This window comes from Somniosus microcephalus, chromosome 16 (assembly GCF_052327205.1).
Source record: "Somniosus microcephalus isolate GS21.2 chromosome 16, FLI_Smic_1.0, whole genome shotgun sequence".
NCBI classification, from domain to species: domain Eukaryota; kingdom Metazoa; phylum Chordata; class Chondrichthyes; order Squaliformes; family Somniosidae; genus Somniosus; species Somniosus microcephalus.
The window spans coordinates 54,666,651-54,686,740 of NC_141002.1; the positions used below are offsets into that span (position 1 = coordinate 54,666,651).

Genomic DNA, 20,090 nt, shown 5'->3' on the forward strand with positions numbered 1-20,090 from the left:
ACATAATGTAATGAGCGTGCGCTTCCTGCCTGCCATATTGGAAGCTTAGGAGGCCGTTTAATAGCCGAAAAACAGGCGCTGCGCAGCTGAATTTCTAGGCCATTGTCTTCTGGGTTTCAAACAGTATACTATATTCACAGCAAAGCAAAACCTCACAATTCAACATCAAAACAATGTTGCATCAGTCAGGCAGAAATGGAAAAAGAGAGTTGTTTGGGACCAGCTGCACAGCTAAATCAAAGCTTTATTTTTGGAAAAGGTAAACTATGAAAAAGGTGCCGGGATGGTAGTGCTATCCCATGCAGTCCTGCACGGCACGTCTTCAGTACAATCAGCACAAATCAGTTCATCAAAGCACAATTAAACGTTTTTCAGTTTTAAGCTAACATGCCATATGTTGATCCGTATTGCAGTTGGGCACAATGTTCATGTGCCAGACTTGCATAATCATTTCACCACGTGCTCATGTTAATTAGCAAGCAATAACATTTCACCTTGTCAACAGTCCTATTACCATATCGATGAATGCTCAAAAAAACTGTCCATTTGCGCAATGTTTCATTACTTCTATTACAGAGCTCCTTTTTCAGTAGCCATTTAATCAGGCTCCTCACACTCAGCTGAATGAATAACTCCCTATCCTGCTGGGATGAATAGATACCCATGCAGATGGCAGAGATTCTGCTTGAATACAAATGATGAGGAACCTGAACCTATGCTCTTGTCGTGTACATGCCCTTGTACAAATATTTATGCAGTAAATGAAAGGATGTAGACTTCTTTTATTTGAGAACTATATTACATTTAACACATCATAGCCAGTTAGTATTTGACCCATATTTAAAATCAAATACATTTACAAAGCACAGTAACAGCTCAGTTAAAATGAATGTTAAACTTTGCATATAATTATTTGTTCACCAATATAAAATTACTTTCATAAAGCACAAGCAGGTATTTAATCTACAAAAAGCCTTTTGTGAACATTATTGAATGAGATGCCAGTGCATGTTTGTATATATTAAGTATATACATGGGCCATGTTACTTTGCACTGGATTCAGTCATTCTTACAGTGTACATTCCTTTCAATAATGTTACAGACACTAAAAAATAAATGAAATCCAAACAATGTTTTCCTTTCCACAAGTCATACATAAAAAATTAAGCTAACATTATTAATCTCCCAGAAAGGTTAATTGCGGTTCAAGGCACAATGCAAGAACAGATTCCAAACCAGTCTCCATTTGCCTTTATAAACATGACAAACTCTCTGCATCTGAAATGGCTGCACCTCAGCAAAATCTATCTTAGGGTCAGCACTATGTCTCATATTGATACTACTGTAGATGCTTGCTAGAGTTAACAGATATCTAGACCCACCAGTTGAACCCTTGCCCTCCACTTCCTGCCTTCTCCCTCCCCTATTACTGCTGCCCATCCCTGGCACAACTTGCTATGATAACTTGATAATCAAAAAGCTAGGTTTTGTTTCCTTTATATTTTAATCCATAATGTTTATAGTCAAAAATTCACACTTTATTGCTGGGAGTGAGAGCTGCCAAGTTTTGGCTCCAGTTTACAATGATAAAATCAACACTTTACATTTCTATACTGCTCTTCTTGTATAGAAAAGTGCTTTGCCGAGTGGAAGAATAAAGTAGATACGGAGCAAGAGAAAAAAAAGGAAATAATGGAAAGGTGTTGGGGAGTGCAGCCAAAAGCACATTTGAGGAGTAGGGTTTTCAGAATGCTTTCAAAAGCAGGGAAGCTGTCATTAGAGCAGAGGAATTTAGAAAGGGAGTTCCAAAGGGCAATGGCATAATGACTAAGAGAATAGCTGCAAATAAAGGATGAGGAAGCAGGGGAGGAGCAGACTAGTGTAAGAGGTTGTGTGGGAGGCCACAAGGCTGGAAGAGAGAGATGGCGTATGTGAGGCCATGAGGGCTTTGAAAGCATGAATAAAGATCTTAAAATCAACTTGCAATTGCATGAGGAGCCAGTGGAGATTGGCAAAGATAGGGGTGATGGGAGTGCATGACTTTGTGCAAATGAGGACTCGGATGGCATGCTTGTGGAATCAAGGAGACCTGTTAGAAAAGCATCTAAGAAATTAAGCCTCAAGATGATTAAGGCATAGATAGGGTTTCAGGAACATTGGGGAAGTAGTAGGTGGAGGTCAGTGATATTATTGAGGGGACAAAGCAGTCTTGATAGTGGAACAGAGTAAGAAAGGACGCTCAGCTCAGGAGCTAGCAGTACGCCAAGGTTCCCTATCTCCAGACTTAGCCTGAGGCAGCAGCCAGGAAGGTTGATGGCATCAAGGTCAGAGGTATGTAGATGCAGGAGGAACCAAAGAGGATGGCTTTGGTTTTATGAACTCTAAACTGGAGAAAATTTACATTCACAAATGGGATATAAATCATTCCTCTATATTCTGAAGGCCATAAAGTAAGTCACAAATACACATACCTGTACCAGGTTTTACTACGTGCATACAACTTAAGATCCTACATTACAACAGTGACTGCCAAAAGTACTTCATTGGCTGTAAAGTGCTTTGAGACGTCCTGAGGTCGTGAAAGGCGCTATAGAAATTCAAGTCTTTCTTTCTTATGTGGCCACATCAAGATTGCTAGATAAACCTATTTTTCAAGTATCTGACAGTGCAGAATGAGTAAAAACGGTCACAATCTCCCTATTAGAAAAACAAGTCCTTAAACACTGAGGAGTCAGCATGAAAGCGGTCTCTTGTCTTCTCATAGTCATCCCTGTTGAACATGTGAAGAACTTCATCCAAAAACTCATCCCACTTTATCAGCCAGAGTTTGATGGTTTCAGCCTTCATCTGGACAGACATAGCACTGTACCTAGGAAAAGCAAAAGAAAAGGCAGTAAATATCCTTTCAGACCATCAAAATAAACGTTAGTCAAAGGAGGCAAACATGCGCATGTGAGAATGAGCAAACTGTCCGATTTTTTAAAAATGGGCCACTGGAAGAAAAGGACCGTAAAACCATAGAAGTTGCAGCATAGGAGGAGGCCACATGGCCTATCACACCCGTTAGTGCAAGCTCTTCAACTGGACCTGCCCACTCTAATCCTATTTCCCAGCATCCTTTTAAATTCTTCCTGTTCAAATACGTATTCAGTTCTCTTTTAAATAATGTTATAGTATCATCTCAATAGCCACCTATGGTAAAGCAATCAATGTTCTAATAAATCGGCATGTGAAAAAAAAATTCTTCTAGCGTCGCCCTTGTACGATTCTATGACAGTTTACGTCAGCAAAAAACAAGCTGGCATAGAAGCGGTGACAAATTATGGGCCAATTACGTTCTTGTGGTGATGTACTCCAAAATTTTGACCCACTGAGTATGAAGGAATGGCAGTATATGTCTAAGTGAGGATGGTGTGTAACTTGGCAATGAAGGTGTTCACACAACAAATCTGTTCTTGTCCTTCTAAGTGGTAGAGGTTACTGGACTGGGAGGCGCTGATGAAGTAAACTGAAACAGTTATAGGGGGCGAAATTGGGTGCCTTTGCGTCTCCCATTAGCGCCCCCGGGGGCAATAACAGGGCGCAAATGGCTTTGCGACCGGGCGCGGAGCTGACATCGGCTCCCGCCATATTCGGTGGGAGTTTTGCGGTGGCTTTACATCGTTGTGCCCTGATCTCCTTCACCCGGAGATTGTGACGTCATCGCTGTGTGCATCACCCTGGACCCAAAATTGACTTCTACCCCCTGCAGCAGTGCTGGTCGAAAACACCAACAGTTGCAGGAGGTGTGCATTGAGCGGCCGGCCGCTTCGGGGGCAATGATTAAAGACTTGAGTGCCGAGCTGATCACGTGGGATCGCAGCTGCCATGGTGGTCCAGGTAGGTACTTTTTATATTGCAGAGCCTGCAGCGATCCTTCCCTTTAAGGGAGGGAAGGAGCCTCTGAACGCGGCAGGGCTGCACGGCCCAGTGTGCAGCGCTGCTGAAGTCTCCGCTCCGCCCTGCCTGCTGCCGATTGCGCTCCAAGAAGAAAGTGGAGTGTTTGATTTAGCGCGCCACTTCCTTCTTGGAGCGCAAACGGCGAATTTTTCAAAAGTTTGACATCATTAGTGCCTGGTGCTAACTTTTCAAAACTTTTAAAAATTAGCGCTCCAAACAGGGCAATAGTGAATTTCTCCCCCATTAGTCTATTATATTGTTTATTTTGTCATTTGATCCACTCTCCTGTGGACTCAGAGGCCAATTAACAATAGAGAGAGAATGGGAGTGAAATTGGTCTTTGCCAGTAGCACAAAACGAGCTCATAGCAATTCAGCAGCCTGTTTTACACTGCTGCCGACTGGCTATGAACCCATGAAGGTTACTTTGGCATTGCTTTCCCAAAACGTGTGATGTATAAGTTAAATGTGTGTAAAAGATACTCCTACAGATAGTGGCACATTCAGGGCTTCATGGTGTAGTTACCTTATTGGCATTTTTTCTGGTAATTGCCGAGTTGAATACTCAGCCTGCCCATAAGCCCATTTGCACAGATAAGTGTCAGCTTGGCTCAGTGGGAGCGCTCTTGCCTTTAAGTCAGAAGGTTGTGTGTTCAAGCCCCACTCCAGGCACCTATTTGAAGATGAGCATGGGAATTCTTCCCCCTCCCCCCGCCCCCCCCGTGTCCTGGCAAATACTTAGCCCTCAACCAAAACAGGTTAATTGTTTGTGGGACCTTGCTGTGCACAAATTGGCTGCCACATTTGCCTATGTAACAACAGTATGTATACTTTGAAAAGTAATTCATTAGCTGTAAAATTCCTCGACATATCATGAGAGTATGAAAGGCACTATCTAAATGCAAGTTCTTTCTTTCTAACTGACATGCAATCCACTTCTTTTTTTAAAAATTCTCTAACAAAAAGTGCATACATGTATTACTGCATGGTTTGTCACAGAACTTAGAGATTGACACTGGTGCATTGGGGTGGTTGGTATGTTGTGCACATGTTGGCAGCAGCGCAATGTTTGGGGTCAAGATGATTTAATAATGGTTTGGCTGGATCAGGGGGCTGAGCATTAGAGAGGAAATAGTGAAATCTCCAATGCAATCTACTTCTGATATGTGAACAAAGCTATTTTTTTCCAAAAAGAAATAAAATATATTTACTTGATTGAGCTCAAAGCTAACTGCTTCAGTGTAGTCAGCTCAGCTTTTGCGCCTCCTATACCCATGAAAGCCTCATAGAAGTCGTACGATAAGCCACGAGCACCAAAAATAGCTGGATCATCAGCACTGATGACTATGGGATGACCTTCTGCCATTAACACTGTAGCTGGGTGATTTCGCAGATCAGTCACCAGCATAAGCACCTACAATAAAGAAACCAGCAGAAAACATTAGCATTACAGTAAGTTAAGTCCTCATCAGTAAGTGGTATTGTGTACTTTTTGATTAACAACTATTAAATTTTTGCCTAGAAGCACGTTTTTCTTGGGAGGAAGGAATATCACCTGCATTAGATAGTACTACATTCAGATTTACACACTGTACCCTCAGAAATATATGGGCTACAGGATTTAAGCAAAGTTCACAGTCTGCTTGGGTAATATTATGAAAAATTATTAAGATGTAACATGGAGCTTTATAAAGGAGAATTTAAAACCAAACACTGAGCGACTGAATCTACTGCTGAAACAGCTGCCTCTACCCCACTCCCATTCCCAAACAGGACACAGTAAAGGCTAGTTGCATACATACAATCGGCAAGATTTTCACCGTTTGATTGTAAGCGCATTTTTTATAAGTGTGCTGACAATTTCACTATAAACAGCAAACAGCAGAGATCTTCCTCTTGTATTTCTTTACGTTTCTTTGTTTTTCTGCTGGGTTTTTCTGTAGCTAGCGCTGACCGAGCTGAGGTCATCTAATTCAGCACTGACTGGGAAATGAAATTGGGAACTTCCTGGTCTGTGTGGTCTAATACCTGTACCACACAAGTACCCACTATGCCATTATGGGAGCTGTCCCTAATAACTGCATAAAACAATAAAACTTGATTTGGTTAGGATAGCTTCATTTACACACTCATTTCAGTTCAACAAAAAATTAATTAAAGGATAGCATTTTAGGGCTTCATTAAACTAAATGAATTCCTCCCTCTCCCCACATCAAAGTGTATTCATTTTTTCAAAAAAGCTTTTACCCGGACTGCCCGTTTAATTTGCATGTTATCTGCCGTGATTTCTGTCCATGAACGCTATGCATATATTTTTTGCAAAGGAATTTTTGTGGGGAATGAGGGTGGGGTAAACAAGTTAAAAATTTTGAACAAATGTACAAAATCTGCAGATTTGATCAGGACCAAAATCAATAGGCTGTTGCACTTTTTAAAAACACTTATTTACGCTTTTCCCTGTTCTTTTTAGTCTATAACCCATCTCTTTTTTGCTCCTCTTTTGTTGTTCAACTTTTCTTTCTATTTCTGACCTTAAATCATTCTTTCTGTGACTCTTTCCCTTTGCTTTCTTTATTCCCCACCACTCTATTATTCTCACTTTATGCTTTTTAAACATTCCATCTTTGCTTTCTCTCTCTGCTCGCTTTTGTTTTGTTAGATTTCAAGCACCTCTTTTAATTCTTCTTTCCTCATTCAGTCTCTGTCTTCCTTTCGAGCACTGAAACAACTATATTCCCATTTTAACAACAGAAAATGCTGGAAAAACTCAGCAGGCCAGGCAACATCCGTGGAGAGAGAAACAGAGTTAACGTTTCAGGTCGAAGACCCTTCGTCAGAACTGAGAAAAAAAGCAGGAAATTAAACAGATTCAAAGGCCAGTTTGGGGGCTGGGAAATAGGGGAGGGGGATGAAAGAACAAAAGGGAAGGTCAGAGAGAGGTGAAGAGACATTAAGAGATATTCAAGGCGAGACGAGATGGTAATAGGACAGGTAAAGAAACAAAGGATGGCTCTAGATGAAGTGTGAAATGCGCTGGCAGAATGAAATAAAGCTGCCATGTGGGAGAGAAAGAAAAAGGAAAAGGCACAAACCAAAAGTGTGGATAAAAAATATATAAAAATATAATAGGGGCCGAGGTTATGATCTGAAATTGTTGAACTCGATATTGAGTCCGGAAGGCTGTAAAGTGCCTAATCGGAAGATGAGGTGCTGTTCCTCGAGCTTACGCTGAGCTTCCGTGGAACAATTTTCCCATTATTCCCATTTTGCAGTTACATATGCCACCAAAATGGAACATTCATATCCACGTGAAGAAACCTGTACAGGAAGAGCTATTAACTCCTCAGTGTTTTATTTCAATGAGAATTGTTTCATGCAGATATCATTTGTGCACAGAAAATTGACTACAGTTTTGTTGTTGCAAAGCTTATGAAATTGTCAGCAATGCTCTTCCTTTTAAGACTCACAGGGTCTTTTCAAATTGTCTCTGTTCTGCTGTAGCTGTTGATTCATGTTTGGGTACAGCACCACAAGTGCCAGCAATCCTCCAGTTCCTTTTTCAAGTGGACACTTTTCACGTGCGAACCAAGGCAATTAAGTATTAACTGCCTATTTGATCACAGGAGCATCACAGCAAAGCACGATAGTTTTTCCTCGCCCAGTATCCACAGAGATGCATTTCTGAACAGGATCCACTGGATTGTGATAACCAGGAGTGCAAAGCCTGGCTGATCTCTTCTTCCCCCCTCCCCCCGCCATCACCACCACCCCCCCCCCCCCCACCACCACATCCAGCCCAGTGGAACTGAAACAAGAAGGGAAAGCAATAAAGTTATGCTTTAAATACCATACACAGAAATAACAAAATTTGGTGCAGGTTCCTATTCTAAAGCAAGAAAATAACAAGATAAACTACCATTTCGCGTTTCAAAAATTAACTGTTTAAGCAGAGACTGGACCTTTGCTTTAAGATCAGCAGAGCTACTAGAGGTTTTGCTCCAAGGGGAAAGGTGTTGTTATACACTCAATTTGTTCTGTGCAACTGTTATGCCCGCACCTGGTTTGAGATTGGACACACTTCCAATGGCACATCAAACTCTTTGGAAATCTGCTTTGCCATTGGATGCTTGTTTATGCTGTAGCCATGGCCTATTCGACTTGTGTTCAGCAGTAGGGCATCCAGGATGTTTTCATCTATACTCGTACCTTCCCAGTCTGCAGAGGAAACCGGCAAGAATGAATGATTTTGTACAAAAAGACATACGCTTCTTCATTTGGATACACAGAGGTCACTGGGTGAGGCAAGCTGCAGATCATTCTTCTCTGAAAGGTCACAGGTTTGAGTGCCAAGGCCGCTTGTCATTCAAATCTGCCCATTTCAAGTGGGTGAGTTTTTTTTACTGGCTTTTGGTTTTGTTACTGGATGAAATGCCATACAGAAAAGAGGCATTCCTATTGCCAGGAGTCCATACAATGACTGGCATATATCACGCCTCCTATCAGCCATTCACAGAAAAGCAATGGCAGTAACTTATTCAACCTCTAGGCAGTGAGAAGGCCCCTAGTGGATAGTAGCCTGCAAGGGGGCAAACTGAGTACAGATTAAAAATGGCCAAAAAGTGATAAAACATTAGCTTATTATTTCTAATAGCTTTTGAACCATTGGGAGGGTTAAGGCATACTTTCTTTATACATTTTTTAAAAACATTCTTCTCATGCATCTTACCAGTTTCTCCTGCGTGAAAGAAGTAAGGCAGCTTAACTCCCATTTCTGCTGGAATGAATAGCTCATTCTTAAAATACCATAACGGGTGCCCAGCATCTTCTTGGCCAACCTGCAAGGGGTTGATGCAATTTTTTTCACATTTATTTTAGGATTTTCAAAATGCAGAACAGACAAAAGGCACTTCAAGCAACAGCAAGGATATACATGTCCTTTAATGTACAAGTGGCCAAGAAAGTGTCTGAAAATTAAATGTTGATAATACTTATATTAGAGAATACTAAAATCATTCAAGTGTCATGGCTATGAAATGCAAGCAAGAGGGATCCAAGCCTCCTTTGTTAGCTCAGCTTGTAAATGAACCACCCAATGCAGAAATGATCCATACAGACTAGGAAGGTCCCTGTTTTGATACCCAGTCTGTTCTAAGTTGGGAGCTGTTCTCGGCAAAAGCATCATCCCAATCTCTATAGCTTAGTACCACATTGCATTCACCCACTGCCACTGATTTTCTGATAATTAACGCCCAATAAATGTATGTCAAAGTCAGTTCAAACAATGTAAAGGAGGCTACTGACTCCTCCAACAGTTTTCAGAGATAGCACGGTTCAAACAGTGCAACTATACTGGGGCGTAATATACTTGATTTAACACATCTGGCCTTTTCAAATCCTGCTACCAATTGCCACAGTTTAAGTACGAATACCTTTGTGATAATTTTAACAGGATCTAAACGGAGTCTATGCTGTACCCCACCCCCCACCCCAGATTCACCAGACAAATAGAAATAAAAATATTTTTAAACAAGCAAGCATTTAAAAAACACTACAAATTGGAAAATTTTATCACTCCTTTGTAATAATGTGTGCATATTGAACTGGATTATAATGCTATTGATTGGATTTGGCAGAGGCAATAAGAATGATTTGTTCTGAGGTAGTTTGTCTGCTTTCAGTACTATAATATTTTTGTATCCATGAAATAGAACTCACATGGATGTACAAGTAGTCTAATCAGCAAAGATAGGACACTTAGCTTACAATGCTGCCAATGAAAGCCCCACCTTCACTGGCAGCACTGTAAGGTAAATGAGGTATTACTGCTTCTAGAGGTGCTGACTTCCATCTAAAGAGGTCATTATCTCCAGTGACTCTGGAGGCAGCAGCATCATCACAGCAAATGTAAACACTGCTTCAAGAGGCAGAGACACCAGAGACTTGAGCACGTAATCCAGGCTGACAGCCCCATGCAGCACTGAGGGAGTGCTGCACTGTCAGAGGTGCCGTCTTTCAGATGAGACTTGAAACTGAGGCCCTCTCAGGTGGATGTAAAAGATCCCATTGCACCAATGTTCCCCCTAATTTTTTGGGGGTGCGCGGCCCCTTTAAGGGGCCACACACCCAACAGTAACTACATTTCAAAAGTACTGTAAAGCATTTTAGGACATCCTGAGGTTGTGAAAGGCACTAAATAAATGCAAGTGTTTTATTTTTCTTTCAGAGGCCACCTTTTTTCCTGACTGTTGGGCTCCATGCTCAACTCACCTACATTATCCAACAATAGGGTTTTCAATCACCCATCCAGCAAGGAAGGTCTTGCAGCCAAATCATAACCTTTGAACAATTGCATGGACACAAGCAAAGTTTTCCATCTGTTGCTCCAGTGCTGTGGAATTCACCACATAATATAAAAGGGGAGGAGTGCACAGCACCAGCAGCCTCCGGCTATTCTGCAGAGCAGCTTCTTCTGGAACAAGTTGTGTGACATAATGCGGGCATTAAGATGGCCCAATGTGATGATGTTGCGAGAACAGCTCCAATTTACATGTGCTGCCAACTTTCACAGAAGAGCCAAATTGGCAATTTAAAGTATTCAAAATTGGGAATAAATAAGATTTGTTCATTTCTGTCAAATGTTATGACATTTGTCATTAAAAATTCATAAAATTAAAGGTTCATTAAAATGCATGGTTGAAGGAATATGATGCAGGAAAAGGCAAGACAATTTATTATGCATCATTAAGTTTGATTTGCAACACATATTAATTTGCAAGTCTGGACATCTGGAAGAGATGACAAGTACCATCAACATAACTGGTGGTGGGGGGGGGGGGGCAGCCTTACAGTGATTAATAAAGAGAAAGAAAAGGACCTTTACAATAGATTTCTTAATCAGTTAGGATTACAAGTTATTAAGTCACAATATATTAAACAAATGAAGATCTACATGTCATTCTCAACTCATCAATCGCAGCATTAATTGTTATCTGACTGTAAAATTAAACATAAAGTCAACTATCTTTTCAATTTTCTTTTAACTGACTCTTACTTTCTCTTGTTAGTCCAAAGAAGGTTAAGTAAAATCATAGTTACACATGACAAAAGTATATGAATTTACCAATATTGGATATAATGGTATCATATTCTGCTATTACTTCTCCCCTCTCCCTGCCCTATTCTAACACCAAACTTCAGGAACCTGTGTTATCCGGAGGCGAAATGTCCGGCAAGCTCGAGCCACCGGCAAAAATCAAGAGCCGTTTTGTTAGGTTTTTTTTCTTCTCGTGGCTTTTTTTTCCAACAGTCAGGCTCTGCAAAGTCTCTCTGAAGCTGTTGCTAAGCGACAGAGACGCTTCCAAGGTACGGCCGACTGTTTAGAAGCTGTTGCTAAGCAACAGTGTTTGTTGCCAGATACGGAGCTGAAAAGCTCCGTATGCTTCAACATTAACCCTGGTTTGTCCGGCAGTTTTGAGGGAACGGCAACAGCTCGGTCCTGTCGGTGCCGGATAGCACAAAGTTCCCTGTACATCAGTAGGTAGTTTGTTAGAATCTAATGAGATATCTGACTGGCCACATGATGAAAATTTGTGCTACTGATCGACATTTTAAGAATTTCTCACTAATTTTCTCCCTTCCTCTCCTGAAGGCATTGACACTTTGCATTAAAAAAGTGCATTATGAATTTAATACAAGTACATTAAGTGTTCATATGAGAACAATGCCGATTATGGAATATGCCTCTATATACAACAATTTGCATTTATATAGTACCTTTAATGTAAAAACAACTTCCCAAGGCCCTTCACAGAGGCATCAAAAAATAGACTCCGAGACAAAGAAAACGATATTAAGAGGGGTGACCAAAGAGGTGGGTTTTAAGGAGGGTCTTAACAGAGGAGAGGGAGGTGGAGTGGCAGAGGGGTATGGGGCGGGAATTCTAGAACGTGAGACCAAGGTGGCTGAAGGCATGATCATCCATGTTGGGAGGAGGGGAGGGAGATGCAGTAGAGGCCAAAGTCAAAGGAACGAAGAGATCTGTGGAAAATTGTAGGGCCAGTGGAGTTTACAGGAATAAGGAGGGATGTGAGTATGAATGGATACTTTCAAGATAAATCCAAAGATCTTTTCATTCAATCTCACCATATGTTTCAGTAACAGTTCCTGGCTCTCCAAGATACCAACAGCACAGCTACCTCCACCTGCTGACTCTGATCATCTCTGCTACAGGTCAGAAAGGTGAGCAGGACCTCACAACGTACGGTCATAGGTAACAACAGTAAAAGAGTTCAAAAAAAATCTTTAAAAAATTTGCAAATTGACCATGTTTTCAAATCCCTTCATGGAGTTTCCCCCAGCCATTTAACCCCACAACATCCTCCACTCCTCTCATACAGGATTGCTCCTCAGACCCACCCCTCAGCTCCATCATCACTGCCCATTCTCCTGGACAGCACACTTCCGTCCTTTTGAATTTATCCCAAAATCCCTCCTTTTCTATCTTGTTTTCAAAAGCCTCCTATGAACCCTTTTCTTGGGCCAAGCTTCCGTCCTCTTCCTCTTCCCACTCCTCATTCTGTTTTCCTAATCCTGTCAATCACTCTGAGGTGTGCTATAGAAGTGCAAGTTGTTTTAAAACATTTTTAAAATGGAAAACACCGCTAATCTATTATGTGTTGTATAATTACCGGATGTATAATAGGAAGTAAACTTCAATAGTTAGCTGGTCCCTAACATCTGCCTGTGGTTTTACATACTGAATAACCCTGGCATTATATTTTTTATAGCTATGCACATTCGTACTTAAAAATAAGATTGTATGGTAAATAAATGACCCCAAATTCCAATATATAATTCAGGAAAGTCTAGTTCTTTAGGAAAAAAGGCTTTTAGAGCAGAACAGTTGAAATAACAAGGTGAACACACCATATCAAACCCTGCCATAGTCGCTGGGAATTTCTTGTAAAGTTCCATAGCCTCATTTATCGCAGTTTTCATTTCAGAGTTGTTCTCTTTCCTAAAAAGAAATACACAAGAAAAGTCAGCAACAGATGCAAATAGGACAAAATAACGTAGTACAATAAAAGAGGAAAACTAAGTCATCAGAATGGAATCATGGCCATTACTAGAACTGGGCTTCTGGAGCCTTTATCCTTGGGTATAACCCTAAATAATATCACTCACTCCCCTCCCTGACTCTCTATATTAACCATCACTGTCCATCAGGATTTCCTTTTCATTACTTTTCTGTTCTGTCCTGTCCTCCAGCAGTTTTCTGAGTTAGCTTCTCCTACTGCATTAGGTCACCTCATGCCAAACATGACTGTGCAAGAAGTTGTTGACTCTCAAATTGCAGGACTTGTGCAAGGTGAAGATAAACACTGGGTTTCTTTTTAAAGATGGCCAGCCTGAGGACCCACTTTTTAACTGGGTCTTTTTGACTGCTGCAGGTCCTCCTGGGCCAAGTAAACACGCTGTTCAGCAGCAGCGGCATGCTCATTAGTAGTGATGATGTCATGCAAAGTCACCACACGGACTGCAGTAGTTCAAGAAGGCGGCTCACCACCACCTTCTCAAGGGCAATTGGGGATGGGCAATAAATGCTGGCCTTGCCAGCGGCGCCCACATCCCAGGAACGAATAAATTTTAAAAAGCTTAGTACATGCGCACTGGTCAAAGTATCACAACCAGGCACATGCAAAATAACGAGCCCCACAAAGTAGCCAAGTTACAGAAAGACCAGCTACACTGCCTGCTAATAAATGTGGTAGAAGGGTGCAGTTAGGTCACAGTCCAAAGACCAGGCTGCTGTATAAAGGCAGCTTGAGAATGATGGCCTATTAATCATTGCTAAGCATGTCAAATTTGATGTCAACAAATGCACAAAAGTGGCATTGGATTGACTCACTTTCCAACTTCCTGTCCTCACTCAATGCCCACATATGTGTACTTTCCTTCAAACATTGGGGAACCATGGGCACAGCTTACCTTTGGGCACAGACTATAATGGGTGTGGAGTGGTGTCTGGCTGCGAGAGCGAGTGCCAGTCCTCCATTAGCGAGGATGGTCTTAGTGTTGGGTAGGCTAGGCCTATATTCTCTAGAGTTTAGTAGAATGAGAGGTAATCTCATTGAAACATACAAAATTCTTACAGGGCTTGACAGGATAGATGCAGGGAGGGTGTTTCCCCTGGCTGGGGAGTCTAGAACCAGGGGTCACAGTCTCAGAATAAGGGGTCAGCCATTTAGGACTAAGATGAGGAGAAATTTCTTCACTCAGAGGGTGGTGAATCTTTGGAATTCTCTACCCCAGAGGGCTATGGAGGCTCAGTCGTTGAGTATATTCAAGATAGAGATCGATAGATTTTTGAATATTAAGGGAATCAAGGGATATGGGGATAGTGCAGGAAAGTGGAGATGAGGTAGAAGATCAGCCATGATCTTACTGAATGGCGGAGCAGGCTAGAAGAGCCAAATGGCCTACTCCTGCTCCTATTTCTTATGTTCTAATGTAGTGCCAATAATCACTATTAACCCGAGACATGACGCAAAGGTGGCTGCATCTGTAATGACGGTCGTTTCAATTGCAGCCTCGGACATTTCCTGTTCCCATTCTCTCTCGGTATCTCTACAAGACGATACACCATCCAACGTTTACAGCAAGCTACTTGTGTGAACACCAACACGCCCATTATAAGCAGTGGGAACTGTATTTCCACCAAAGAGACAGCTAAGAAGAGATTTAATAGAAGTTTAAAACATTCTAAAGGGTTTGATGGAGTAAATAGGGAAAGACTATTTCCTCTGGTTGGGGCATCAGTGATGAGGGATCATCAATACAAAATTATCACTCAAAAGAGGAGAGAGTTAAGAGAAACTTCTTTACACAGAGGGCTGTTGGAGCATGGAATAGTTTGTCACAGAGAGTGTTTGAGCAGACCACTGCATATTTTAAGGGAAAATAGCATAGAATATTTGAACCAGAAGAACATTCAGGGCTATGGGAAGAGAAGAGGACATTGGAATTAGTTTTGAATTGCTCTATCAAAGAGTTGACACAAGCACGATGAGCTGAAAACTTCTATAGTTCAAGGTGAAGTTTACATTGAGTGGAGCGGGGGGGCGGGCAAACACAAGATGGCCTCAGAACAGATTATTCATTTAAACTCTAACCCAGTGAATCATGAGTGTCCTAAGAAGACCTAGCGAGTATATCTACATAAAATAAACAATACCAAACTATTACAAGACAGAATTTCAGTCATACTGTCTCCATCCAATTCAAACACTGCATTATAATTCAGTTTTTTTATATACTTATGCACAAAACTTTTGTAATGGTTATGGGAAATAACACAGAACTCGATGGGGCTCGATTTTGCCAGGCCCGAGGAGGCGGGATTGGAGGGGTGCGAGGTGTTAAAATTGCAAAAGATAGCGTGTGGGCCTGATCCCGCCTCCGAGCAATTTTCCCAGAATTGGGGGTTTCAGACTCAGTTTCCATCAGAGGCGGGATAGGCCCTTAAGGCCCTTAACAACCACTTAATTGCCTCTATAATCCAATTTTGAGAGGCCTTTCTGATTTTTAGACATTTCCCCCATCCTACACGCCTCCTCTGGAACACACCAAGTAATCCTGGCGGCCTCACAAGTGGATAGTAACAGCTGCAGCTCCACCATTAAAAAGGAGTTTTCAGTAACCATCATTTGCAGGTGGCAGAACTTTGCTGTCTCAGGTCTGGGGGAATTTTTAGCGGCCTACTCATTGTTGTGGAAGTTTGAAGCCTGAGACCCATCTCCAGTGTGATCTCCTGGGAAACCCCTCTCCCCACCTTGACTGAGCACTTCCTCAACTGAGGTATATACCAGAAGCATGGGAACCATTTATTTCCTTTCCTCCTGGACATCAGATTCGGATGAAGACCAGACGCGGCAGCAGCAGATCCTTGAACAACCAGCAGCACCAACAGCAGGAGCAACAACAGGAGCGCCAAGCTGCTGCTCACCCACCTGAAACTGCACAGGCCAGAAGGCGCCAGAATGCGACCACATTGCTGTCTGGGATGCAAGGGACGCACTCATGTTGGCCAGATTTGCTTAGCCTGCACAATCAAACACTTTTGTCTCGCACTTTCTTACCAGAGCATCGACAATGGACAAGAACCTGCGGATTCCTATCACTCTGACCACCATACTGACAATTGCAAGTCGCCCTAAGCCCTCAATGTGAAAGTCCCATTAGCAAAATGACACAGGCCACAACTTCAACAGTTTGCCATCAAATCTGTTTATGACAACGATCGCTGGTCCAAATACATCACAGCACCCAAGTGACTACCCTTGTGACTACTTGTGCATTATCTTCCTCGTGGTGCTTCCCCTGTGGCTTCAGCGGATGTGGAGGTCCCTTGCTCACTTTCTTGCTGCTCCTGTCTCAACGCCTTTGGCGGGCGTCCTCTGGGGTTGCGAACCTGTGAGGGCTCGGCAACAGTCTGCTGCTCCTGTGGCTGTGCAGGGGGCTGAGTCGCCCATCTCAGTTGGGTGAGGACTCTGGTGGGGCTCTGACCAAGGACTTTGCAGTGGCATGGTTGTGTGAGTGCTTGGAGAGGAGCCCCACTTCCTTGTTGTCTGCCACCAACATCCCTCTCATGGGTCAGCCCCACTTCAGAGCTAGCAAGTGGCTTGACAGCACCTAGCTGCACTTCAGGGGGGCCATGAGGACCCGTTTCTGCACTGGAAGTCCTACTCCAGAGGACATCCATGAAGGTCTGGTTTCTATGCTCAATAGCTGACCATCGCTCCTCAAGAGATGTAATTCTATTCTGAACAATGACAATGTTTTCAAGACCCTGGCGACTAAGCTCCTCCATGGCTGTAGCCATCCTCTCCTCTACCGTAGCCATCCTCTCCTCTACCGTAGCCAGCCGTACCATGGAGTTAGCCATCCTTTCCACGGAGGTTGCCATCCTTTCCGTAGTGATGTGTTCATGTGCCAATGCCTCCGCTCATGTTCGCAATGGACGCCTCCATTCGCTCCACACTCGCAGCGACCCTGGAGACAAAACCTGCCAGAGACTCCTGCACCTGTTCCTGGGGTTCCAGCACTGCTCTCCTTCTGGACGGGCACAGAGGTACAGGTTCGACATGCAGCTGAGCCGAGCTGGCAGAGTCCTGCGCCCTCCAACGAGGACTCTCCACTGCTGTCCCTGTCTCCACCATCTGCTGATGCCCACTTGTGAGCTGTGATACACCAGGTGCCAACACTACTCTATCTCGCGAAGGTCCCACCGAGGTGTGAATGTCTGCGCTGGTGCTGGGTGCGCTGAATTCTGCTGCTGCTGCGCCCTCAGAGGTTGCAGCTTCCTCTGAGGAGTCTGGAAACTCAGGCTCTTCCTCCTGGACAGTGGGGACAGGGGCTTTCGATGGTCATGTGGGGGAGTAAAAGAAAGAGTTAGAGATGTGAGGTCAAGGTTACATGCACATTGAATAGTGCAAATGATCATAAGTCAATCTGTTGGAGCATCAGATTCATTATCAGTGACTCATGCAATGTCAATGAGAGAGATGACAAACTATTCTGTCACCAGCTTGTTGTGATGCGCCCGTCTGTCCGTCCCCCACTTGGGAATCCTCCTCGATCCTGGCGATTTCCAGGGCCGCCTCCTCCCAGGCGGTGAGTTGGGCTACTGAGGGTGGCACTCCTCCTGTCATGGGTCTTTCCCTCTTATTGTGGGCTCTCTTTTCCTGCAATGAGGGACACAAGTGGAGTTTGAGTGAGAATGAAGGAGTGTAGAGAATGCATAGCATAGATGCTTAGAAGGCGACAAAGGGCCCTCCCTGTGTGTTGTAAGTTGTTGTTGTTGCATCACAGTGATAGGGAGTGTGAGGGCTACATGGTCGAATAGTTAAGTGAATGTGACCATAGAGAGGCAATTGGTAAGGGTGCAGGGATGTAAGTGTCAAGTGGGATGTGGAGGAAGAGGTTGGCAAAGCAGAGTGCTGGTGAGGAAAGGCGATGGGGATCAGATTGAGGGAGATGGGAAAGTCATACTCACTTTTCCTGTGCGGAGAAGGTCATGAAACCTCTTCCTGCATTGCAGCCAGGTTCTGCGGCTCATTGATATGGAGTTGACCTCCTGGGCCACTTGCAGCCACACAGCTTTAGTCTGCTGGGGTGGCTTTTTTCTCCCTGAGGAAGGGAAGAGCACCTCCTTATTAGATCTTGCTCCCTCCACCAGAGCGTGGAGGGAGGGCTCTTCGAAGCGTGGAGCACACTTTTGCCTGCTGGTGGACATAGTCGATCAATGAATTCCTTACTACAATCACCATAAAGTTTAAAGTCTCCAGAAGAAGCAAGGCTGCATGCAGGCCTTAAATCCGGCAGCATTGATGACGTCATTGGAGCCGACTTTCTGTATGAAAAGACTCATTGGGCCAGGGGTTCCCACACACTGGAAATCAAGAGCCCAATTAGGGGAAAATCGCACTTTTTCCCCACTCCACTTCAGAGCCGGGGTCCCGACACGAATACCACCCGACACGCCCCAGCCCACCCACACTGGCAAAATGTGTTCTGCGAAAGCAATATGCATCACAGGCCTAAGTATCTGAACCTACAGGATACAATGTTCAAAATAGTGGCAGATGTGTGTTATGGTATTCAATAATGATGCAAGCTTCATCATCACTTCCTCACAATATCATAAAAGGCTGGATTGTTAAGTACTAATCATTACAAACTAAAGCAATATTTTACCAACCAATGCCTTTATCAAACTGGTGTCTCAATTTGTCAATCTGTTGGTTGTCTCACTGATTTACATGGCCAATAGAGTTCATTCAAAAGAGCAACAGACATCATTAGCATATTCGACTGTACAAAGAGTCTTTATACTGTGCCTTCCATTACATTCTAAAAATTTGTGATGAGGTATGACTCACACAATTACTTCAGCTGCAATAATTGCAATTAAATTACCGTAACAATGAGAAATACAACTTGCAGTACAGTCCCTTGATTTTAATAAGGTGTAACTGTGATCTTGTGTATCAGGTGTCCACATCCAGAACAATTATAAATCGAATAGGACTTTATTTAAATTGTGCATGTCACAAGTCCCTTGGTGCATACCAATTTCCACTTCACGTGTAGAAAGAATTCAAGGGCATCACTGGACTATTATCTCATCAAAAACTACAGTTCTTATTTTGAAGCATATAGCATGCAATGTCACAAAGCATACTACATGTTAAGATGATCATCTTCTCTAAAGTTTACCAAGTCACTTGAGAATAACACAGAGCGCTCCCATGCTAATTCAGCATTCCATAAAGTCCTGGGAAATGGTGTGAGCTTGGCTCAGTTGGTAGTAATCTCACCTTTGGGTCAGAAGGTTCTGGGTCCAAGCTGCTGTCCAGGAATTTGAGTTCATAAAATAAGTTGATACAATAATAAAGCACTCCTTCACTAGAGTAAGTGCCATCCTTAGGATGAGATGTATAACCAAGCCTCTTGTCCGCCTGTTCAGTAAACACTGGAGCAAAAGAATAACAGGGAGGTGTTCTGACCAATAATGTTCCCTCAATCAATACCACCAAAAGCAAATTAATTGGTCACTCATCTCATGTTGTTTGTAGGATCTTGGCATGTGCAAAATGGTTGCCATGTTTATTTACCTAACAGACTGAGATAACGGATTCTAGTCAGGATGGCAGGGGGATACCACAGTTGTTCCCTTTGACCCCGGCTGGAAATATTTCCAAACTTTCAACTCCTGATTGCTTCCAGTGTCTCCTTCTTGAAGTGGGCTCACACTGATTTGTGGTAAGGCTCAGTTGTGATCCAGTGGTGTGTAGCAGAATTGCTAGTCAAGTTAAAGTAGGATTATTCCGTAACATCAGGCAGACAAAAATACTAAATGATCATATCCTACCTATGTGCGGAAAAGATGATTTTGGCTCCCATGAAGTCAGGATTATCACGGCTGAATTGTCTGGCAACCTCCTGGTAAGCCATAATGGACCATTCCTTGTCATGTAAGGTTCCATTGAGTTCATACGCCTAAAACAGATGCACAGTGCTGGATATTAATTCATTAAATTTACTAGCAGATGACCTTGCAAAGGAATCATAGAATCTGCAGTAGAGAGGCCG

The 20,090-nt window shown here is 43.0% G+C and overlaps 1 protein-coding gene across 1 annotated transcript in view; it reads right to left on the reverse strand.

Annotated features, from left to right (window-relative positions):
- Positions 1-765: 765 nt before the first annotated feature.
- The window catches only part of ada2a (adenosine deaminase 2a), a 58,172-nt gene continuing 38,847 nt past the window's right edge, over positions 766-20,090 (reverse strand). Inside the window, exons 3-8 of the mRNA XM_086009046.1 lie at positions 19,870-19,997; positions 12,864-12,954; positions 8,665-8,773; positions 7,996-8,153; positions 5,150-5,352; positions 766-2,869 (exon numbers count right to left, since the gene is read on the reverse strand). Of these exons, the coding sequence (XP_085865172.1) occupies positions 2,701-2,869; positions 5,150-5,352; positions 7,996-8,153; positions 8,665-8,773; positions 12,864-12,954; positions 19,870-19,997 (858 nt within the window). The 3' untranslated portion in view covers positions 766-2,700. The remainder of the gene's footprint in view (positions 2,870-5,149; positions 5,353-7,995; positions 8,154-8,664; positions 8,774-12,863; positions 12,955-19,869; positions 19,998-20,090) is intronic.